The sequence below is a fragment of the Marmota marmota genome, unplaced genomic scaffold (genome assembly GCF_001458135.2).
Source record: "Marmota marmota marmota unplaced genomic scaffold, marMar, whole genome shotgun sequence".
NCBI classification, from domain to species: domain Eukaryota; kingdom Metazoa; phylum Chordata; class Mammalia; order Rodentia; family Sciuridae; genus Marmota; species Marmota marmota.
In genome coordinates, this window is record NW_025999983.1 from 8,177,040 (window position 1) to 8,202,628 (window position 25,589).

Consider the following 25,589-nt stretch of genomic DNA (forward strand, 5'->3'; position numbering starts at 1 on the left):
GGGGTGGGGGTGCCTGTAACACTAATTCCTGTTTTGTAGGAGGAAGAACATTTACATATTTTGATACTTTCATTCAATTTCCCCTGAAGAGTTCTAATTTAAGCTTTGTGGGGAAATGGGCCACATTTTAAAGAGCTTCTCACACCTACCCACCAGGCTTATTATTATTATTTTAGATGTTTAGAGATTTCAAAGAATTCAGAAGCTATCTGGCATCCTCCGCCCATACCCAGCCAGGGATGCAATGTTTTCAGAGGCCCGAGAAAGCCCCGGGGAGACAAGCAGAGGCTGGGGAAATCCTGCCTGCCGAGGGTCAGGAAGGGGACTCGTCTCAGTCTCCACAGGGGCAGAGGACGTCCCCAAGAAAGTGAAACAGCCTCTCAGCTGCTGGTGCTCACAGAACACTAAGCAGGTTGCCACCCAACTGCCACTGGGTTTGTGCCCGGGGCTCACCGGATCCCTCAAAACACTCATGCTCACCTGAGTGGGGGAGAGAGGAAGCGCTGTGGGCAGGGTGTGGGGAGGAACCGCAGTGGGGAAACGCAGAGTCAGCTGCCAGCACACCACCAAGCTCCGGGCCCTGTGGCCACCATAGGCAGGGGACATTGCCAGACCTGGAGAAATTCCCACTGGGCAGTGACCTAGCACGGCCAGGAACTGAACATTCACACCACTCCCGAACCGGGAAATGATCCAGAAAGCCTTCTCTTCCACGACCCAATAGAGAATCAGGGGGACCGGGAAGGTATGGCGCAGTGCACACACCCCATGCCCTGTGGGATTCCTCAGTGGACCTTGCTCCTTCCTTCCCCTGCTGCTCAGGCCACCTGGGACACCACACCTTCTTCCTGTGGCCAGCTCTTCCCATGTGTGGGGACCTGGCCCCAGTGTGGTGGATCAAAACACACATCCTGGAACCACAGTGCAGGGGTTGGGGCTCAGCCCTGCGCTTATTAACCCATGCTCTGTGTGCCTTCATGTCTCACCTGCAAAACAGGAATGAGAATAGGGCCTTCCTCCAGGAGGCGTTGTGGGGAGGTGAGCAGGATTATTAGCCATGCAGAACTAGACCAGGGCTGGGATGTGTCCGTGCTTGCTATGAAGTGGGGCTGCTTCCTGTGTGCTTTCCAGGAGGGTTCTGTGCCCCACGTTTCACACACACACACACACACACACAAAAAAAAAAAAAGTCTCCTCCCCTAGACTGAAAGTTAATGACTTATTAGCTAATCACTGCTGACGTGGCGGAGGGTCTGCTGGACTCTGGGGCAGGAGCCGCAGTCCCAGCTATTAAAGGGTTTATGATGCAACGGGAGAGTTTACAATCCACCAGACTAGATGACTCCCTGGTTTACGTGTGTGTTATTCAAGAGGGAAATTGCTGAGTGTGGGGAATTTATCCAAAAATATCCAATTTTAACTTGGAGTTGAATTTTCTACTATATGTTTTCAAGATGTACTTGCTACCATACTCCAATATGTATATGAAGAACTGTTTTAAAGCAGTTTTACCATATTTTTACAAGCTTGGAGATGTGACTTTTAGAGCACAAAGAATTCAGAGCCACGTGATTATTTTCTGATCCATAAGATTAGCCTCTGAGAGTGAAAATCCAGTCTAGCCTTCTCCATCCATTGACAAGAAAAACACGCCCTTTGCCTCCAAAGCCAGAGGGCAACTTTGTCAGTTGCATTTTACTATAAATAGTAGGAGATGTGAGGAAGTATTTCATAACCTGCCTGAATTGTTTTGAAACATCTTTTTAGCCTTGAGGCAATAACTACTCACAGTTGATAACAAGCAACTCCAGTACCAGCTACAAAATTTGTAGAACCCAGGGTGAAATAAAATAGGGGGCCCTGTTTTCAAAAAATAATAGAATTTTCAGACAGCAAGAGCAGGACATTAAGCCCAACACAAGGGCCTCTGAGTATAGGACCTGGGGGACTGCATGGGTCCAGGACTCTGGCCCTGGCTTCCCCTCTTACTGATTAAATGAGTTTTAAATCCTCACTTCCAAAATGAAGCCCTTTACCAACATTGACCATATTAAACAGCATTGACTTTGTTTAAAAAAACAAAAACAAAAACTCATTTCTTTGCCAAGAATCATGCTTTCAAATAAAACAGATACAAGCTCAACATTATTTTTAAAAATAAAAGTTACATAAGTGCATTTCTCACATTTTATGTGCATTTAAATAAATAACTTTGTTTTAAACTGAAAATGAGAATTTGATATAGATTGTATCAGGCGATCTCATGCAGGGGCTGACCTAACCTGAGTTTCTCATTTTACAAAGGCCATGCCATCAAACACCGTGAACTTAGAAATTTTAGATCATCTGTCCCTATTGCCTGCCATAATAGAGACCCATCTATTTCCCACACTCTGGGAAATTTCCTCATCGACACTCATCCAGGGCAGTCCATCTGGAAGGAAGACCTTAGGGCTGCTACACAGCACACCTGCCCAAGATTTCAAGTGTCACCGTTCATTTTCACTTTGTGCCAGGAATTGTTCTGAGCCCTTTGCTTGCAGTAATTCCTCGAATCCTGGAAAAAAAAAAAAAAAAAACGTCTGGGAGGAAACAAGATTCCATCACTTCTGCTAATCTAAACTGAGAAGCAGGTCGCCCCGCCCAGCCCGTGCTCCAGAGGAGGAAAGTTAAGTTTTGTCTTGTGAAAGGAGAAATACCAAAGAACTTCTGGGCATCCTTTAAAACCAGGCATTGATGTCTAGATTACCCATTAAGGTGTCAGTGAATCTAGTAAATTCACCTAGGAGTGAGTGTGGAGAGGATACCAGGGCTGAGCCCTAGGATGCTTCAGCATTAAAAAGCTGTGATTTCTGGTTTTTAGAGAGGCAACTGAGGCACAGAAGTTCCACAGCTTCCCAAGGTCACCAAGCTAGTGACCAAGTTGGGCAAATAGGAAGGCTAATGAAGGTGCATAAACCGATATTTGCTGTTTGGTCTGGTGTGTGGGATCCATTCCTTCTGGAGGTCTTGGCCTCAAAGTTTCTGCCACTAGTTTATTGCACAACTTCTTGTTCATTTGTTCAACCAATATTCACTGCATTTGTACATGCAGGCACTATTGGGATAAAAGGGAAAAGCAGTCCTGCTCTAATGGAGCTTTAGTCCAGGAAGGGGAGATGGGAGATAGGTGAGAAGCCTAAGTGATACAGTATGTCAGGTGCTACCGGGTGGGGTGCTAAAGGAGAGCTGGATAAATATAGGACCTGGGGGACTGCATGGGTCTAGGACTCTGGCCCCAGGAATTGGCAGTTCATGGCAGATGGTCTCACTTGTGTCCCTCTGGCTACTGTGCTGAAGACAGCTGAGGGCTCAGGACAGATGCCAGGGGTAGAAAGAAGAACCAAGCAGGGGCTGATGGGGGCTTGGCCCCCAAACCTGCAGGCACAGTGCTGAAAGCGGGATGGGTCCTGAATGCAGACACTGTGAAGGCAAGAACCACCCACCACCTTAGGGTGCTGGAGAAAGGGAATGTCCAGGAGGACTATGACTTCCTGGCCCAAGGAGCCAGAATGATGGATTGGCCTTCCCCGAGACGAGAAAGTCTGAGTGGAAGGTTCTGGACCATGAGACCAGCAGTTTGGACTTGGACAAGTTGACCTGGAGATGTTGGACATTTAAAGGAAGATGTGAGGAGGCAGCTGCCTATGGGAGCGGACTGTGTGGTTGTCTTCTACCAGGTCACATTACTCCACATACTTTTACTATTAAAAATTGTCTTAGAGGTAAGAAAAGTATCAGCTAGCATCAGCGTAGGTACAACACGAAATAACATTCCAAATTGAAGCATGATTTTTTAAAAAAAAATCACAAACTCAATTAGTTCAGTAAGGTTTAACTCTTCTTAATTGCTATGTAATGTAATCACATATGACATAAAAGTTTGAGTACAGCTTTTATTCAAATTCACTTTATAAGTTAACTATCTTGAAAAACTTATGACTATTCTAGTGCTACAGCATTGATACAAAATGATTGGACAAGCTACCCAAAAGAACATACTACAGTAATCCAAGTAGATAAAGTAGAAACAGACGTCCCAGGATTCATATTAATTCATCAAATTCTTTACATAGGATAAAACATCTAAAAGATCCAGTTATGGCCCACTCCTGGTGTTTTGTTCATCGCAGTCTGCTACCCCTGCTCCTGTCCTCCCTGCTGGATATATGGGAAGGGGACCCTATCCCCAGCCTCTCACTTGGCCTGGAGCACATTTTCACAACTTGCCCACCAATGGCACAAGTGCCATGTCTATTATTTTGCAGTATTGATCTATTTGATCACTGACAGCCACTCTGTGAAGCTGGAATCCCTGGATGGCACCTCACACACCTGCCCAAATCACAGAGCAAAATAACCCCTCACAGTATGTTGTCACATGTCAGGTAAAAAAAAAAAAAATACTAAGGTGAACTATCAGCCTTTGTTTAAAAAAGAACTCGGGTTCATTTTTGGCATTGGAAGTGAAAAGCTGAGATTAAGGTTCATTTTACTTATTCAGTCTTAGATAATTTTTTTTCTCAGGGCTTCATGGGAAAAAGTAACCTCCATCCATAGGAGTAGGTCATTTTGACTATCTCATACTACTCAGGGGAATTATTTATATAAAGCCTCAGTGTTGATCTGAGCACTGTTCTCCTTATAAACAAGTGAAACAATGAAATGAGTGTCTCCACAGAGAACCCACCTATGGGGACCTGCCCTGACTACGGGGCACCAAATGAGAAATGACTCGTCCTAGGAGTCAGCCTGCGGTCTTTGAGGCCCTCGCTCTTTTGGGTGCCTTCCTCAAAAGAGCCCCAGGTCAAAAGAATCAGCCTCCTGCAAGAATGCAGTCAGGACAAGACAGAGAGGGTTGGCAGTGGAGACCAAAAGCCCGCGCTCACTGGGCAGCTGCTGTGTGATACACTCTGACTGAAGCCCTGTGCTATAATACCTAATCTTGCCTTTACAATAACTCTATGCATCAGATACTGGAGAAGATAGCTCCTGACACAAAAATGACACAGAACACACCATGTCAAAATATGGTAGCTTCTAAAATGCAAGCATTTATTTCTTGTTCAGGCACCTGAAGTTTGGGTAGCACTCAGCTGATCTAAGCTGGGCTCAGCCAGGCTGGCTGCCCAACACAGCTGAAGGTCAAGAGCTCCCAGTGTCTCTTATTCTTCAGGGATGAGTAGGATACTCAAGGCCTGTTTTCAGGGGGGCAGGGTGCCTGGCATGGAACCTGGGACCCTGTACATGCTTATCTGGTGCTCTACCACTGAGCTACCCCACCACCAGAGCCCAGGACATGTGTTTCTGATAGTGCAGAGTGCAAGAGAGTAAACCCAAGTCACAAGGGCCTCAGACTTAGCTCACTCAATGACACTCTCATCCTGTTGTCCAAACAAGTCAGATGGCCCAAGGTCCAGAGTCAGGGAAGTATGCTGTGTCCACCATGAGGCCATGTCTGGATGAAAACTGAGACCAATAGTCAAATCTAGCATAGGTACTATTATTATGGTCATTTAAAAATGAAGACACCAAGACAAGGTAGAAGAGTTGCCCTATGTCCCACTAATGTCAAGTGAAACACGTCAGATGTAAATCCAAGTGGACCCAGGGCTCAGGTTCTCACGCAGGCTGGCCTGAGAGGTGAGCAAAAGAAAAGACACAAAGGGTCAGAAATGGATCAGAAAAAGGTCATGGGGAAAAGCAGGCTGGAGCGGGCTCAGAGCAGTCCTGCCTGAGCTGTGTCATGCCTGTCTTCACATCCGGTGGCCTGCGGGGTATAGAGAGCCCACTTCTGGGAGGGTCACAAGTGTCAAGTTTGCACCCACAGTGGGGAAGTTACTCCCAAATCTTTGAAATTCCTATGAATTATCCAATATTTTGTGTTTTTCGTTATATTTGTATTCAAATAGTCTGCACAGAGCAAAACAAAATCATAACTTTGAAAATGAGAAATGATTCATAAATATACTATAGTACTTTCCCATTGTTTGAGAGTTGGTTTATAAGAAGCCTTTGTTATACATTTAGTATATTTAAATATATTTTGAAATAGATTATTTTAACTTGTGGGATTGTAAAGATTTTCCTTGTAAAACTATTTTTATCAGAACCCGAAAATATATGCTACTTGCATGTCTAAGACAGGAGTAAATTTCAATGACTTCAGAAGTGTTTTCTTAGTACTCTAGTTTTGCATGCAATAGATAAAAAAGTAATAAAATCAATGTAACTTGTCTTCATATTTCCAATAACTATACTGCACATAACAAAATAAGATAATGAACATAATTATGACTGATGAGAAGAGTCTTTTACATTTTAAGTTTTCAATGTTTTAATTTTCTATTATGGCAAAATGTTGCCAATGTGGACAATATTTCTAAAAACTTCAGTAAAATTCAAGCAGCCATTCCTTATCAATCAGTTTCTTTTTCCTGACCAAATCAAATACATAATAGGCAAAAGGATTATGAAAGAGTAATTCAAAGGAAAAAAAACATCAAAGGAGAAATAACAAACTTGTTTTAACCCCAAAATAGATCAAGTTGCAATTACTCAATATGATGATGATGTAACCCTAGTACTTTCACAGAAAGGAAAAGGATTCTCATGTACTACGTCATTCTGCAAGGGCATATGCCACCCTGGTTTACTGTAAAACTTCTGTCCTGGGATGCTGTGTTATTTTAATTAGCAATGGCCAGGGCAGAGTTTTGGAGTAAACGTGAGCTTTGAAGATGGGCAGTTTCAAATCCCTTTTGGAAAGGATTTTTCTTTCTTTTCATTTCTGAGCTCTGAGAGCTTGGACACATATTTGTAAACATAATGTACAAATTTCATCTTGGTTGTCAAAGCCTTTAGATATAATTGTGGTTAAAAAAATCTAAGCACATTGTTAAACTAAATATAAATAATAAATATTTTTAAAGGAATCTTTTATTTTGATCTTAAGCACAAAACTTAAAAACTAGCCCATGTTATATATGTTAGAAATACTGGGGTGCTGCAAGGAATCAAACATGTACTCAGAAGTAGCTCAGCAAAGCAAGCTTTCCTTCTGCAGGAGGGTGTGCTACCAAACCAGACAAGCAAGCACACTGAGGTGGGTAGTCCACATGTGTTTTTTGGTTTTGTTTTTATTTTCATTTTTAATTTTTTTAGTTGTCAATGAACCTTTATTTTACTTATCTACATGTGGTTCTGAAAATCAAACCCAGTGCTTCACACATGCTAGGCAAGCGCTCTACCACTGAGCTATATGGCCACCCCAGTCCACCTGTTTTTATCCCTAAAACAGCACTGCCCCTTGCTGATAGGAGGAGCTTGGGGTCACAATCTAGAAGACTAGCTAATTTTAAAATTGGGAAGAGGAAAGAGAAGGGTTACATCCCAATTAAGACTAAATACTGTATTCTGAAAGTGTACCACCAGACTTTCTCTCACATATATTGTTTACCTTAAATGCAATGACCACAAAATAAAAAAGATAAATAATACATGAATCAATCATTTAATTAAAACATATAGAAAACCAAATTTAAAATATATACAAATAGAAAAACATAAGAAGAAATTTTAAATTGAAATAACAAAAGTGTAAAATGTAAAAATAGGAAAAGATTTAGTTTGAAATTATTTTTTAAATTATAATAGGAAATAATCTAAGGAAAAAATGTTCAATACCTTTATAAATAAAGCTTTAATTACATAAAAATAAAAGAACACTTAAACAGTAGAAAGCTATACCATATACATGGATGGCAAGACTCAATTATGAAGCTGTTATTTTTTTTCTAAATTATTCTATGATTGCTGTGTTGATCAAAATCCTAGAACTAATTATTAATTTCTTAAGTGCACCAAAATAGTCAAGGCAAGTCTACAAATACAGTAGGGAGACAGACCCTATCATCCACCAAAACAAAAGATAAAGCCACAGAAATTAAGTCAGACATAGTCAGGTGGTGGCATTGTGGATGATTGCTTTTTTCTTAATATTTTTTCAGTGTTTTTAAATATCAGCTTATTCCCCCCCAAAAAATGACAATGTGTAAGACTAATATATCTCATTATGGAAAGAACAAGAAGGAAGAAGAGGAACTATAGGAAACATTGAGTATTTAAAAAGAAAATCTGCACAGCGGCAGCACCAACAGATGGCCCACATTAAACGATACCATAGGGTGAATGTGTGACATTGCAAATTGCCTAGTGATGTTGTGCATCATCACAGACTGCGTCTTCAGATATACAGCAATATGTAGATATGTACATACATATGTTTGCTATTAGTAGATTCCAATTTCATCATCTTCACAGAAATAAAATTTGGCTATAGCCCTGTCAATTATTATACATACAAATGAATCTCACTTTACTAAAAAATCCTGTCCTTTTGCAATTTTTTAGTTGTTAATTGGAATGTCAAAATCCTTTTCTCAAAGCATGAGAGTCAAGGGTGGATGGGACATTCCATTATCTGTTGCTTCCCAGTGCGATTCTGTGTCGTGCTGATTCTGCAGCGTGTGCTGCTTTTTTCCAGCATGGCTCTAGGAGGTTTCTTATTTAAAGCAATTTGCTTTATCTCCTTTCCTTGGGAGATGAGACTTCGCCCTGGGGTGCTGTGTTATCTTAATTAGCAATGGCCAGGGCAGAGTTTTGAAGTAAACGTGAGCTCTGGAGATGGGCAGTTTCAAATCCCTTTTGGAAAGGATTTTTATTTCTTTTCATTTCTGAGCTCTGAGAGCTTGGACACATGTTCCCTCACCTGTGAAAAGAGGAAACAGAACTCCCCTCTTGGGCATTAGTGAAGAATTGATGTGTCAAGTCCTTGGTGCTCAACAGATATTAGTTACTTCCCTTAAATGTTGATGTAAAAACTAAAATGGGGTAGGTTTTTAGGAAAGTGTGAAGGTTTAAGTACATCCAAATTCAGGTGTAGTCTGTTTTTCTTTATTTTCCCCCCAATATATTCTCTTGCTCCTGATCTGTTGTTTACAGTGACACCTGATTGTAAGGATGATGAAAGTTGGTCATAAGGCAGTCTGGCAGGACAGCCCAGCCATGGGATGTGGGGCCAGATGAGGGGCTGAGGACGCCCCTTTATCTGTCTCTCTTTATCCCATTGCTGGCTTCACACATAGGGAGGAATAATAGAAATGAGGGTTATGTTAATAAACAAAACAAGCCCTTGAGATCCTTTCTTCCCTTCTTTGGACATTACACTATCATGCACAGCCAGGAGGGAAAGAAAGGGACCTTCCTTGGCTCTGGACTCGGTATCTGAGCTCCACAGTCCTTTCTGCAGCAGGGGAAGCCCCGGGGGCCATACTCTGCCCAGCTACTTTCCCCTTAGCGGATGTGGTCAGTTACACTGGGCCAATGTCAACAAAGGACAGCTTCTATGCTGTGTACAGGCCCAGAATTTGGGGAGATGGAGGATGTGGGCAAAGTTTGGGGCTATTTTAACCTTCTTAAAGGTTTGGTATCTCTTGTACTGTTGAAGTACAAGGGACCCTACCAGGGTCCTTGGTCCAGTCTCCGTTTCATGAATTCCAGATGCACACAGCTGTTTCTGAAAATAAACCAAGTAAGGTAGGTCTGCAGGGCCATGAAGCCTTATATGCCCAAATGCCACTCTGTGACTTCAGTTTAGAGGTTGATGACACAACAAAGAGCTAACATTCTATTCTGTCTTGTCTGTGCTGACATTTTTATATTACTTATATAATCTGGTCCTCATGGTAACTGGTCCTAGGCATTTTTATTCTCATTTTGATGGGAGAATGGATGCTTGAGCTACCTCCATCCCTAGAACCGCGCACTGGTGAGCAGTCCCCTGGGGATTTGAACCTGGCTTCGCCCCTGCTTTGAATTGCTATGCAGAGGCTTCAGATCTGGGCACAGATGCATCCATAGTTTATGTGAACTAGGCTTTCTTGAAATAGCTAGTGGAAAAATTATAAAACAAAGTAAGGGGAAAAAATGTAAAACAAAAACAACTTGTCCCAGGAGACTGTAATTCAATTTTACCAACGTTCTCTAATTAAGAAAATTGTCTGAATTTGTCTTCTTCCTTCTCCTCATTTTATAGCCCACATATTTTATAAAAACCTAAAGCTCTGGGTCATTCAAATGTCCTTGAAGAGACTTTGTCCTTTACCAGTTGGGGGTTAATACTTCCTCACTGCAGGCCTCGGTTTCTTTTTATTGCATTCCAAATAGATTTGTTTTCTCCCAAACTGTGAGCCTCAGGTTGCTGTGCTCTGATGCAGGGAGCCCGCCCAAGGCAGGGAACAGCTGGAAGGCAGACAGGGAAGGGGACACCATCTTTGACAGCTAATTACATCACCTCTCCAGAGACTCCCGACTTCCTCCAGCACAGCTCTCCCAGGGCTAGCTCTCCTTGTAGATTATGCAAGGAGACAAATAAAAGAAATGGACAGGTAAAACATAGGAACTTTAAAAGATCGCCCTGACCTTAGATAGCAGCAACCCTGAAAGCTCACTTAGGGGTTCACTAAGTCAAGACAGACTGTCTCCCTACCATGAGACTGAGACCGAGGGTTCAGGGCACCCTCCCACCTTTTCTTGCAGGTCCATTCAGTGAACAAGACTACGTTGTTTTACCCCACCCCCTCCACTCCTGCCTGACCCTTCAGTCAGGCCCCCCGACTCTGGCCTCACTCCCATAATTGCACTAGACCACACGTGCCCCGAGGAGGGGAAGATGTGAGCTGTCCCCCAAAAGCTCATGTGTGAAACAGTGCAAGGTTAGAGGTGAGGTTATTGGATAATGAGAGCTTAACCTCCTCGGTGTGTTTATCCCCTGACAGGGATCGACTAAGTGGTGACTACAGGCAGGGAGGTGGGTCCCTGGGCCCTGCCTTTTGGGGTTTACATTTTGTCCTTGTTGAGCAGAGCTCTCTCTCTCTCTCTCTCTCTCTCTCTCTCTCTCTCTCTCCCCTTCCTCATGCCAGGTTCCCAGCTGCCTCCCTCCTCCACACTCTTCCAGCATGGTGTTCTACCTCACCTCAAGCCCAAGGAGTGGAGCCAGTTATCTATAGACTAAGGCCTCTGGAACCCTGAGCCTCTAAGTAAACATTTCCTCCTGTAATCGTTCTTGTCAGGTCTTTCTAGTCCCAGAATGAAAAAGCTGACTAGGACAGGTCACCCTGGCCATGGGGGGCACCCGAAGCAGGTGCAAAGAACTTCGCTGGACAAATGAAATGCTAGCCCAATAGAGGCAGTTAGTGCCTATGAAAGAGTTGTTTTAACTAGAAATTTCCAATCAGAAAATACAAGGAAGGACCATGATAAAGAACAAACTGATGATTCAGCTGGACCAGAATTGAGTCCCAGATATCAGGGGGTCTTAAACCTCTGGACGCCAGCCTTCTCCTCTGTAAAATGCTGCTGCCCATGAAAGTAACAGTACCACCACACAGTGATGGAAGGAAAGATAGAAAAGACAATGATCGGGAAATATGTACCACAGACCTAGGGACGAGGGAAGTGCCCCCAATTGTCAACATTTTAAAATGTACCTGGTTCCATGAGCTCTAGTTTTATTATTGTTTTGTTGTTGTTATTGTCCCTGAATCTCTCACAAATCAGAAAGAAGTGACATAAGTGCTTGCCTTCTCAGTGAGAAGGAGCCCAGTGTCCAGTCCTTGTTGCAGGTGGCAGTGGGAGACAGCTGCACTGGGTCAGGAGGGGATGGGTGCATGGCTGCGGGGTATGGAATTAGAGGTGCGGAAAACCCATGGTTTGCCACAGAAGATGGGCTGTGGTAACACCAGCCCTGCCTTCCCCCCACTGGGCCCCCCCCCGTGGAAGGACAGAGGTGCCTGCAGCTGGAAGCCCACTCTGTGGTTTGACTTTTCCTCCCACTTGCTGCTGAGTGGGCTACGACACTATTACTCACGGGCCTGGAGGCCTCACACCCCAGAGGCAGGGGAATCACAGACCAGGCCTCTTCCTATTGGCCCCAAAGCACTGGGTTAGACACTGAAGCTCACCGGGTTCCCGTGAGCACTGTTCACTTCCTTTGAACACTGGGATTCCTCCTGCCAGGGCTTTTGAGAACAAAGGAGCCTGTGGCAGCCTCCGTTTCCCCTAGCAAACAACCCTGTGGTTTAAGGAGTTGCTGTTGTCCTTATCCTCTTTTAAAAAGATCTGAAACTTTTTGTGGCAGCTGCAGTCCTGAGAAAGATCTGCTTTTGGCAAAAGGCCTTATAGTTGCATCTCTGCTGAGCAGTGACTCTGGCCAGTGGGCAGCAATAGAATCACACTCACTGGCCTTCCTTGTCCCTTCTGGAAATGAGCTTCACACTGCTCTGCCTCCCAAGCACTGTCCCAGGAGGGAGCACCTGCCCAGGTCAACAGGAGCCGCAGAGGTCAGACAGGATTTCATTCAACATAAGCTTGAGCCGTGAATAGTACTCCACTCCCTCCCCAAAGTAAGAACCTGACATTGCAAGTAAACAAATCATTTAGTACACATGGGCATGGAGGTAGCAGGAAAGGATTGACGCTTGTTATTATCAGGAAGCTTTTGTCTATCTTACCCTCATGCCAGGTTCTATTCTAGTCCCTGGTACATCAAGGGGCTTTCATCCAATCTAATTGGTAAAAGAGGATGTGTGCAGAAAGCATGAGCAACCATGAACCCCATGGTCATCTTTGAATAGCACTCCAAGTCCCAACAGATAGTTCCCTTAAGAAAGTTCTGGGCATTAAGAGTGGGAAAAGAAGTACAAATTGAACATCTCTCATCTGAAAATCCAAAATCTGAAATTGCCCAAATCCAAACCTTTTCAAGTGATGCCACAGTGGAAAATTCCACAGTCTACCTCCTGTTTTTGTAAATAAAGTTTTTTTTTTTTTTTTTTTTGCAGAAATATTTATTTTTATTTTAGACATACTTCAACAGGACAATCTTAGAACCAAATGTGAAATATTTTTTTAAGAACTTAAAAGCAAAATGTAGTTCAATGTCCCTTGGGATCTCACATTTCAGGGAAGAATCCTCCAGAGTTATCTTCTGTTATTTGTAAAAGTAACATGTGAACTTTGAGAGAGGTGATATCTTTTAGCCACAGAAATTTCAACACTGAGAGAATGAATTTGAATTCAAACCAATTAAAACATAATTAAATTTATTTGGCAAGATAAATGTATTTTGGGGAAGTAAACAAACAAAATGTTATTTTATATCATTCTTTATAACTATCAGAGACTGTGACAATTTGATCATCAACAACAGAATTTTTCCCAAAGACTCATTTTTTTTATAGTCAGAAGAAAAGAGAGAATTCTCTATAGTGCTCCATAGGAATTGGTGCTTTTATATATGATAGTTACAAAATATTGTCTTGGTATGCCCCTAAATCAGACTTGTTTATGGAGGCTTTTTGTAGTTAAATTATTCCATGATTGGCACAACATTTTGAAAATAATAATTTGATGTTTGCATTCTTTTCTCCCTCAAATCATCTTCCTTGGAGTCTGTTATATTATATATTAAGGGAAGCAAAGAAAAACTGCTTCCAATAGAAGGAGATGCTAGGATAATAAACAGTGGCCTCTATCACTGCAGAGGGCGCAGAACCCATCTCAACAATGCAGGTCCCCAGTGCTCATCCACAGAGATCTTACATCTTCCTTTTGTCAGATGAGGTTTTTTTTTTTTTTTTTAGCATAAAAATGTGTTTTTATTTTTTATTTTTTTTTAATCTTTTTTTTTTTTTAAATTTTTTATTGTTGGCTGTTCAAAACATTACATAGTTCTTGATATATCATATTTCACACTTTGATTCAAGTGGGTTATGAGCTCCCATTTTTACCCCATATACAGATTGCAGAATCACATTGTAAATAAAGTTTTATTGAAACATAGTTATGCTGATTTGTTTACACATAGTTTAAGGCAACTTTTGTACTATAATGGCTGAGTCGAGTAGTTGCACAAAGCAAAAAATGTTAACTTATGTGGTCCTTTACCGAAGAAGTATGTTGACTCCCGGTGTAAAAAATTCCAAGAATCAACCAAATTGCTGTTTAAAAAAAAAAGAAATTATCCTAATTCTGTTGGGTAGGGTTGGGAAAGGAGGTAAACTTGAGTTGTATAATCTGTTCTTGTCCTGCCACCTGAAATATTAAATTGATCTAAATAGATGTCCAGCCCCCAAAATCAATCAAGACTCATTCTTATTCAATATAAGCTTTGTGAAAGGTGTCCTGTAATTATTAAAATGAAATCTGTTGTCTTTATTCAGGATGATGGTATTATCTGTTATTTTAAAAAAAAAAAAGCAAAGAAGTGATTTGGGAAAAACATTAGGCTTTGAATCGGAAGGCTTGGGTTTCAATCTCAGTTCTGCTATTTGTGAGGTTTTTGCAAAGTCTTTGCAGCCTTGGTTACCCCTTAAAAAAAACCTCCGACAGGGTGAGGATGAGATTAAATGAGATGTGTAAAGTCCACCTTGAAAGCTAACATGATGAACAAATGCTAGCTCTTCAGAGGGTTTATGTGTGAAATTGTTACAGGTTTATGGCGTGGTATTTGAAAGCTGGTTTACCGGAAAGTCAGAAAGGATTCTAAGCATGTTCATAAATCAACAGATTTCAGAATTTAAACAATAACATTTTGGTCAGAAAAATAACAAAATGTCAACAGACTGAAATGATAAGAAGATAGGAAAGGTGGGAGGTGAGAATGACCTTAAGGGGGAGAAAGGACTTAAGGGGGAGAAAATAATGAAAGAAGATAGAACAGACAGAGAGCGAGCCAACATCCCCGGCTAAGATGGCAATGTCAGAGGGAAGTGAGGGACATGGGCTGGGGGCGCCAATGACTTTAACCCAAGAAGGCAATGGTGACTTCTCAACTTTATAAGCCCTTTCCCACCTCAGGTTGTTTGTATGTGCTGCTCCGTGTCTCTGGAATATTCTTCTTGCCTCGGACAACCTCTGCTCTCACTCTAACCCACCGTTCTTCCCCAAAGCCTAATTATCACCTCGCAGAGAGGTCTCCCTGCCATCTCATCCAGCATCCATCGCTTAATAAATGAATGAGTAAATGGCAGGAAGAAGTTACACAAGCAAATGGGCAGGCTGGAGACCTAGTACGTCTGAATTCTGAAATCTGTGGATTTATGAATGGCACCCACAAGTATGGCCAGTGCTGTTTTTACTCTTTAACAAAGTGGCAAAAGTGTCCATAAATGTTGAAGAATTCAAGTATCCACAGACTTACATGCATCTAAAGTTTTCTGATGCACTGTTTTCATCCCCTCAAAAATTGGGTGCCCAAATCTGCTCCAATGGAGGCAGAGACTCTATTGATCCCCGTTGTGTCCTCAATACCTATCACAGTGCCTGACACATAGTAGGTGCTCATCAAATACTGGCTGAATAAAGAAAGGTGAACTACTCTTAGCAAAACTTCACAGAACTGGGGGGGGGCACCCAAAATGATTCTTTGCTTGCCAAAGCACAGAAGAGATGTTGCCAAATTTGTGTGGCTAGTGATCATGCTAGACCAAGAGTCAGACATTCTGTTCTCTACTACTTAACTAGTAAGTTACTTCACTACCACGTTGTCTGACCAGGAACCAAGCACGGCTCTGGGCCAATACTGTAAACATAGCTTTTTCTACTTTGAATTACTTTTATTCCTTTAAATGACCATAGCACATGTACAGATTAATTCAAATTGTTAATACTAAATTTTTGTTTTGTTGTTCTTGAAATTTACAGATAATTTTATTCACATTTTCTTCATTGAATGGCTTTTACATTTGTTTTTATTTTCCTACAGAAAGAAAGGAAAAAAAGAAAAACCATAGTATGGATAATGCTACCCCCACCCAACAACAAAAACCAAAGTTGCCTTTCCCAAAAATGTGAGGCATTTCTGAAGAACATACAAATGACACTCCACCAAAATATGTCTCACCAGAATTTATCCTTACTGAGTTTTTGTTTTTAATCATTCTCTCTCTCCTTCCCCCTTCTACATCCCTTGAAGAATTTTTCTATGGATGGTGAACTCTTAAGTGAATATTTGTAGATCTCAGAGTGTTGGTGTCATATATGCATATCCACTTCTTCCTTTCTGAAGAATCCTGGTTTTGTAAACATTCACTCTTCCCCCTTAGCCCTCAGTTCTTAGGGGAAGTTGATCCCTTCTCTGCTTGACTCTGGTGGACTTAGTTGACCTAAGGCTAATCCTTACCCCTTGCAATGATTGGTTCAGAGATAGACATGTGACTTCATTCTGGCCAATGAGATGTTGAGAAAGTTTTCCTAGTGTCTTCTGGGAAATACCAAACTGCTCTGTGGGACTATTTCCATAAATAATAGCATAGGAGACTCCAAATCACACCAGGGAACAAACACCAAAAGGGGGTGTTAGTAATCACAGTAAATGGGAATATTTGCATTGTAAGAACTGGAAATAATAAAACAATCTTTAAAGAATATATCTATATGTATGTATGTATGTATGTATATACATAGGGATAAGGAAAGATATACTATAAAGAATGAGTACGCGGAAGGGGGAAAAGTAGATGAACCTTTTCCCAAAAAGCCCAGATATAAATTATGCAAATTAAGCTAGAAGGCCTGGAAATAAAGATTCAGTGGATGAGTTTAACAGTAAGTTACATGTATCTGACCAAGTAGTAAATTAGGATCTAGAACTAAAGAAATCACCTAGAATATAGGTCAGAAAGATAAAATGTAAAGTACAAAAGATCCCAAGGCAGAATGAGAAAATCTAACAGGGGTCTAATCAGCATGCCAGAACAGAGGGTAAAGAAAATGAGAGGCAAATTCAAGAAATAATAGCCGAATTTTTTTCTGAACTAGAGGAAAAACTTGAGTCTTCAGATTTTCTAAGTAGACTGGATCTAGGGCAGTATAAATAAAAGCACTCAGGCACCTGGTAATAAAACTGTAGACTATCAAAGAAAATGAAAAAAACCTGAAATGCCCTCTAAAGGGAAAACAAAACAGATGAATTGAAAGGAATAACAAGTCAACTGACAGATTTCTAAGAAACAATAATGTATGTCAGAGACCATGAACACCTTTAAAAGACTCAGCAAAAAAATTATCATCACACAAATCTAACTTCTAGATAAATTACCATTCAAATTAACAGCTAAATACAGACAATTTCTGACATACAAAGGCTAAAAAAGATGAGTGCCTATAGTCTTATTGGGGAAAAAATTACTATTTTTGTTGTTGTTGTCCAATGAGAAGGAAAGAGGTACTTCTACAAGAAGGAAAGTGGAGATCCAAAGACCATGGTGGCCCAAGAATTCAATTAAGTGTATTCATACATCTAAATACTTATGGACTTGTACAAATAATAGTAACTGCTAATTGGGAATTGCTTAAAATCAGACTGGACCTGATATAACCAACAATAACAGAAAGATGGAAGGGAAAAGAAAGAAGTGAAGCCATTCTAACTCTTCAAGAAAAGCATAGATCCATTAGTCACCTGTAGATTTTGTTAGAAAAACACAAGGGCAAGGTATACACATTCAAAATGAGTGGGTTACCTCTAAAATAGTGAAAAGAACTGTATGTTTCTACATTTTAACAGGAGATCAAAGAAAATTCTGAAACAACCTAAAAGAAAGTCTGGTCAGTTCCAGGAAGTCAGGAAGGGAAATGAGGAGAAGCGATGTTAAAAGATGCAGGCAGGAGGCAGAAGCCATGCCGGCCAGTTTGAGAGGGAGAGTGTGACCTGCAGAGTGGCCGACCAGCTGAAGAAATGGAAAGGCAAAGTGGAAGCAGCAGGACATCACCAGTGTGACAACCGGAGGCAGCTATCTCGGCTGGGCTGGGAGAACAGAGGGAAGAAGTTGGAATTCCTAGCATCTTGGAGGAGACTATTGCAGAGCAGGAACTAGGATCCTCAGATATGGCTCCGCGGGGATCTCCAAGATCAGAAGAGGGACCTGGGGCTGCATCCTAGAGCTCTGAGGAGGTGTCAGGACAGCAGGTGCTAATGGCCCCAAAGCTGTGTGACAAGGCAGATTTTGAGAATCTTCAGTGGGGTGGGGGATTGGGGGGGGGGGTCTGAACTCAGCTATCGGATCCCGTTGCTGGGTGGGACTAGCTCTGCCAAAGTGAGGATGCATTTCTCAGGTGATGCTGATAAGGACCAGAAGAAATCAAGCAGAGCAGGGAAAACCAGGCAGGAGCCCTTCTCCCCCACCACCGTTCTGTAGCTTGCTGATCAGCAGAGCCTCCCAGGCAGAGGCAGAAAAGCAGGAATGAGGTGTGCGGGCCCAGACCTGCCTCCCAGAGCAGAGGGGTGGTTTGGGCCTGGGAGAACAGCACTGCTGAATGTCACCTGTGGCAGTCTGGCTTCCACACACCCCTTTCTCCTGGTTTAAACTCCATGTTCCAACTTAACAGGATGTGGAACTCTTTCATGAAAAATGAAGAAGCTCCTGTTGCCCGCCAAATGAGGGGACACCAGGTCCTAGCGGTCATTGTTGCTGTCTCTGCGGAACAGTCACCATCGTAACCTCTGGACTGGACTTGTTATTCCTCCAGTTCAGCCACAGTCCCATCTGAATACGGTGTTTACCGGAAGGCCACCTGTCAGTGAACCTCCAAGAACACTTGTTCAGAGTAATAAAGAGGAAGGGAAAGAAAAGAAGACATAGGATGATAAATAGGCACACCCTCGGATCGCACATGACAAACACGTGAGAAAATGGACGTAGCTTCTACAGTCCAGTCAAGAGGCTGTGTGGGGCTGGGGATGTGGCTCAAGCGGTAGCGCGCTCGCCTGGCAAGCGTGCGGCCCGGGTGCGATCCTCAGCACCACATACCAACAAAGATGTTGTGTCTGCCGAAAACCAAAAAATGAATCTTAAAATTCTCTCTCTCTTTAAAAAAAAAAAAAAGAGGCTGTGTGGTTGGTATTTGTAACTTCTTTCTCTACCACCCCTTCTGTGTTCTGGGTCCTCAGTCTGTGGAAGTTCTCTGAACAGTGACTTGAGCCTCATTCCACGAGGTCTAAATCCTCACTGGCACTGCAGTTTTCTCTCTTGCTGTAGTTTTCCTTCACTGTCATTGCTAGCTAGAGAGGGACTAAGGGACAGGATCCCAGACAGTCCTCCTTTGTGATCTGTGTGGCAACAACCCAGTTTCCTCTTGATGCCTGACTGCGTGGCCTGCTCCCTGCCAGAGGTCGTTCCCTTCCTTTTCATTTGGTTCACTGGCGTGAGGATCCCCAGATGCTCAGGGGAAACTTCATCTTCCAATCAATGGGATCACCACTGGCTCCTCTAGGGGAAGCATTCCTTCCTTCTAAACAAGATGTCCTAGAAGAGCTCAAAATCAGGACTATGGGAAACAAAAGTTCTAGAAGTGTGTTTCTAAGTACAATAGATTTCCGACCCAATGATCCTGGCTGAGGGAGGAGCAGTGCCACATGCTGAAGCCCAGTCAACGAGCAAGATCACATCCATTAACTGGGGAAGTGAGTCTGGCTCACTTTCACTTTCCCCCCCCCCCCCCGCTACCCAGGCACTCCCCTGGTTATAATCAGTGTCACCTAGTAAAAACTGACTGATGGTCATTTTCTGGATAACAGCTCCCTGGCTTGAGGGGCCGCCATCTTGGCCTCTCTGAATGCCTTCCCCTCTTCTGAGGCTTCAGAGCCATCCCCTTGCCATCTTCTCTCAACAGCCAATTCCACCATCTCTTCAAAGAGGGGGCATCCCCATTGCACATTCCCTACTCCTGGGAATAAGAGCGTGTCTCCAGAATAGGAATGCAGTTCTTCCCAGGAGCATGGAAAGCTGTCCTCCTGGCATCTGAGCTGCCTAGCAATTGAAGACACATTGCCTCATTGAGTCAGCTCCACGTCAGTTAGTAACCCTCTGCAAGTGAGGCAAGACGCTGGCCACTTCAGGGAGACCATGAGTCCCCCAGAACACACACCACTCGGGGCCCTCTCTTGGGGAAGTGCCCTCCCTACTCTGCACCTGCTCGGCCCTCCCACTCCATGTTTTAATGGCTACATACCAATGGTGACCACAAAACAAGGAGAGGGGTCCTGGAACCCACATCACCACTTGATAATCATACTTCACACCTTATATTTTTATATTCAGTCATGGTGAAGTCAAAAGTCCAAAAAAAAAAAAATAAGAGCCAAAAACTGATTGTGAAGATAAAGGGCTTCATCCCATCTTCTAGGAGAGAATATTAACCATTACCTGATTTTCTTTTTTGTTCACATGAACCAAATAATAATAATAATAAATAAAACACGGCATCTTACTGGATTCAGTATCCTTTGTCCTGATAGATACAGAATTGATCGAAAGGAGGAAGTCCTGTATTAGTTGGTAGTGTGCATAGCCACCCACAGTAAATAACACAAACTACTTAAATAACACAATAGCACAAGCAAACACCAAGGCCCAGCTGCTTCCCTTGAGTAGGTGGGTGGGCAAAAATCCTTTATGAAGATCAGAAAGCTTAGTGGGGTGGGCTGAGGGACAGGAGAAGGGACAGTCACTGCTGAGTATCCACAGCATGGCTTTAAGTTCTCAAAATGAGGAAGAAGGTGACTGTCACTGCTTAAAAAAAAAAAAAAGACACTGAGCCTCTCTTATGCTTTTGACAGATGATGGGCAGCAAGGGGGAGTTGTGTTAGTACAAAGTTTGTACCCCAAACACATCCCCAAACGGTGCTGGGAAGAGGGCTGTCACACCAGCTCTTGACATACTCCATTCCTCACAAAAGCAAGTTTTGAAAGAAGGACTTGAAATCCTATTTTCCTCCAATAGAATAGCCCATGATCTCACCATAGCAGGTGACATCTTTAAGGAGGATAAATTTGCCCAGTGGTGTAAGCCGTAGGAAAGTGCATAATGACCTCTTTCTTGGTGTCCTTGTGGAGATCTTCACTGGCCATGCTCCTTAAATCTGGGCAGTCTAAATAAGCCGAGGTTCCCTGGTGCAGTGTGAGAGAGGGAAATGGAATGCACCCATATTTCTTGTTTATTATTTCAGGCAAAAAAAAAAGTTGTTGTTACGAATATATATATTTAGGACTGACAGGTCGGCCTGCCCTAGGGAGTAACGGGGCTGTTTCAAGGCAGCCAGGAGAATCCCTTTGGTTCACCTTTGGAGAAATGAGAGACCTGCTGCCGTGGCCAGCCCCTGCCCTCCCTCCCTTTTGTCCCCATTCCCCCTGGTCAACGTTATGTTGCCATGTGCTCCAGAGATGGTTGAGATGTTTTGCAAACATCCTGAGGCTCAGTGATATTTATGGGTCCCTTGTTTTGCACTGAACTATTATTCCATTCTCATTCAACTGAGATCAACCCAGCAAGATAAAGCCATCCTCCCCTCCTAAATCAAGGGGCAACGGGGGCCTCCTTCCAGCCCTGGCTCTTAACTTCTCCACTCCTAGCCAAAGCCATGGTTGTTTTCTGCCTACAGTTCTCCTGTTGAGCTGAAATTAGGAGCTTCATTTAGAAAAAGTTTGATGAGAGTCCAGAAGTCCAGACACATCCTGCTTTTGGGGGGAACATTTCCTGCAGGTTCAGAATTTGTTTCTTCTATTAATTGCAGGAACTGTGTTATGGGACATGGTGGTGGTCACTAAGATTGAGAGGGAAACTTTCAAGTCTGTCCTTGTCAGGAGGGAATGTTTCGAACCTCTTGGGAGCCCAGGAGTCTTTATTCATCCTTCAAAGCTCCTGATAAATTCTGATTCTTCTGTGAATTTTTCTTCATTAAGTGCCTACGATGGGCCTGCTGTTTTACTTTTCTTTTGATCTGTTAAATTACACTTTTTATTTATACCTACAACAAAGCTGGGAAGCTCCTAAATAAAAGAGGGGAGGTCCTTCCATTGACTTTTGATGCTTTCAAAACCAAAGTCATGGAAAAAAATAATGACCCTCACCTGTTATTATTCCTTTTATTATCAGAACGCCTGGCCACAAGTGCGTCATTGCTGGGATGGGGGGGCTGGGGAATGACCTCTCTCAACTGCATTCAGGATGCCATGTTATAGAGGCTGTGCCAGATCTCAACACAGGTCTCTTCTCCACTTGGAACTGGACCTGGTAGAAGTCTCAGGTGTGTGGGTGCCATGTCAAATCAAGGCTACCTGACAGCTCCTTACTTTAAGAGCCTCATACTTGAAGATCCTGAAACATTTGCTGATGCTTCTCTTTATGTCCAGGAAATATCTTTAACTAAATAGATGAACAACCAAATAAAAGAATGGATAGAAAAGCCATGAGGGCCAATCTTCCAAACTGGGGCTGCTCAGGGCCTCTCACAATTGAGGCCATTAACTGGATACTTTCCATCAAACTCCAGCAGAAGTGTCCAACAGTCAGATGGAGGATCCAGACCAAACATTCATTTTATATGTGGTGTATATGTACAATGGAATATTACTTAGCCATAAAAAGAATGGAATCCTGTCACTTGCGGCAACATGGATGCAATTGGAGGTTGTTATGTTAAGCGAAATAAGCCAGACATAGACAAATACATGTTCTCGCTCACATGTGGAAGCCAAAAAAAGTTGTTCTCAGTAGTGGAGAGTAGAATAGTGGTCACTAGGGGCTTGGAAAGGTTGGGGTGATGGAGGGAGGCTGGACAACTGGTATCAAAATCCTAGTTAGAGTGATAATTTTCAGCATTCTACAGCACAATAGGATGACAACAATTTATTATACATTTTATAAACATCTAGAGGAGAGGAGTTTAAAGTTTTCCAACACGAAGAAATAATAAATGTGTAAGGAGCTGGAATGCTGTTTACCTTGATTTGATCTTTACACGCTGTATTCTTCTATCAAATTATCACACTGTGCCCTGTAAATATAAACAAGGATTATGGCTCAATTAAATTTTTTTTACTTCTCATTTTCTTTTTTCCAGGTCTACCAAGAGCTTCAGATCCAAAGAGAAGCTGCATCTCTCTGACTTGCAGGCAGCGTCCTGGGACAGAGAGGAACTGCTGGATGATGCCCGTGACCTCATTCCCAATCCAGGAAATTCTCCCTTCCTCCCCGTGGCCTTGGACCCTTGTGTTACAGAGTTTCAGTGAGTACCAGCCATTTCTACTGCACAATTACCACACAATGTTCCAGGAGCCCCCAATCCTCCCATTAACTCTTGACCATCACAACAGATGGAACATGGACGTATCTGCGGAAGGGAGACCAAGGTGTGGCTGCAGTTTGGTCCCCTGAGGGTTTCTCAGTCTGTTTTTACCTTTTCCTGAATTTACCCAAATTAGTTTGCTTTTAAAGAAATTAAAGAAGTAAGTTGTATGCAAAAGGAACATTGGAAGAGAAGGCGTTGACTCGTATCCTTCCCTATCCATGCCAGGACTCGGGCTGACTCTTAGTGTGGTTTCTCTATAAAGGTCTTATTACACAAACTAAGCCCCTTTTCCTTAAAGGGCTGCTCCTACCCGGATCTCTCGTGAGAAGACTCCGAACCGGGTTAGAACTGGAGATGTTTCTTTCTTTCTTTACATGTTTCTAGCAGCTCCTTCCCAGAGTCCTTCTCAGAGTAAAATTGCTGTAAAGATAATGATATGATGTTGTTGTTATTATTATTATTATTATTATTATTATTATTATCATCATCATTGTTTAGTACTGGGATTGAACACAAGGATGCTCTACCACTGAGCTTCATCCCCAACCTTTTTTTAATTTTTTATTTTGAGACAGGGTCTCACTAAGTTGCTTAGGGCCTCACCCAAGTGCCGAGGCTGGCCTCAAACTTGCACTCCTCCTGCCTGGGTCCCCCAGTCTCTGGGATTACAAGGGTGCGCCACTGCAGTCAGCATGAGCACAGCATTATTACAGTGATTGTTTCTGTCTTTGGCAATGGTTGTCCATGTCAGCCATGTGGACGGACAAGAGCCTCCAAAGATCAGCACTTGTTCCTTCCACGTGGGGCCAGAGGTCTTGCAAACAAGTTCAAGTTTGTTTTCAACATTCTTTGCCAGGTGGACCCTTGTAACACACACACTGCTAGGGGCAGTTCCATCCTCATCCCCAGAAACCGAGGCCTCCCAGTCCCCCACCTGCTGTTGGTCCCCAGCCTGGCAATGGTACATGGTAGCATCCAAAAATTGTGTTGAGTTGCTCTTTTCTGGCCATTTCTCTGGCGCCTTCTTCATCTCTTTGTCATCCAAACTCATCTGGGCCCTTGGTTAGCTGGCAGGACCCACCTGCTCTGGAGGTTCTTCTGGACATGAAGAACCTAGAACTTAGAACCACGGAGGCTTACCTTGGAATCTTGGGCCTACCTTTTCCTATTTTCCATGAGCAAATTCCCTCTCAGCTTCCTCATCTGTTAAGGAAGTGATTAAATCTGCCTCATAAAATTTTGAGGAGGAATAAGTAAGTTTTGAGGATTAAGAAATGAGGCACCTTAATTAAAATGGTTATTAGGGAATTCCTACTCCTTAGCAGATTTTGTGATAGAAATGTTGGCTGCTAATTGCTTTTTCTCCAAGGGGAAGTTGAGGCCATTAACCGAGATGATTGATAAGATTAGAATTGCCAATCAAAATGATGGATATTCTGGTACACCCCTTGTAATCACAGCAACTCAGGATGCTAAGGCAGGAATACCACAAGTTCAAGGCCAGCCTAGGTAACTTAGCAAGACCCTATCTCAAAACTAAAAGGGCTGGGGATGTGGCTCAGTGGTAAAGCACCCCTGGGTTCCACCCCTAGTGACAAACAAACAAACAAAAAAAGATTTGCCAAAGTTTCTGGTCTCAACTGGTCTCAGATGATGACTTTAGGAATTCACCATCAACCTCCCTATTTGTTTCAAATTGTTCTTAAAAAGTGCTTAATGTTTTTAAAAGTGCTAAATGTAAAATCTGAGGAGGGTTTTTATATTGTAGAGCAGATACTCACATCTGCACAGAGGGAGCTAAGAAGAAGGTACATTGCAGCCCTGAGGAGGCCCACGTTAGGCCGAGGCCTCCAGAGCCACCCCAAGAACTGAAATGTGAGGAAATTCACTCCCACAAAGTTGGCAGCCACAGAGGACAGCTTGGGCAGGAAGCGGACAGGACTGTGTTACTTTCCCACTTGCTACAGTATTCAGTCTTTCAAACTGGGCGTCACAGACAGATTTTCCTCTTTCTAGACTGGCTTCCCCTGAGTTACAGAAAGTTACTTCTTTTACTAATGTGGGAGTCCCACTCCCTCCACCACCAGGAGATGGAGAGGTCCTCTGCAAATCCATTCATGGTGGCCAGGGGATGGCCACGCCCTGTGACCTATTGTAGCCACTGGGATATCATGAGATCATATGATGGCCCTTCTTGGCTCAGCCAGAGTCCATTTCTAATGTCAGCCCAGGCCACCCAGCATCTGGGACATTTCTCTTCACGCAGAGGAGCTTCAGATCCCAAGCTGCTATGAGCTGATGCACGTGAGCCCCAGGCTCAGAGCCTGCTTGGGGCAGAACCTGGTTGATTTGAGAAATA

At 42.9% G+C, this 25,589-nt stretch overlaps 1 protein-coding gene across 1 annotated transcript in view; it reads left to right on the forward strand.

Annotated features, from left to right (window-relative positions):
- Positions 1-23,628, forward strand: part of LOC125617621 — a 45,273-nt gene extending 21,645 nt beyond the window's left edge. Inside the window, exon 4 of the mRNA XM_048805892.1 lies at positions 23,003-23,628. Within this exon, the coding sequence (XP_048661849.1) occupies positions 23,003-23,171 (169 nt within the window). The 3' untranslated portion in view covers positions 23,172-23,628. The remainder of the gene's footprint in view (positions 1-23,002) is intronic.
- Positions 23,629-25,589: the final 1,961 nt, after the last annotated feature.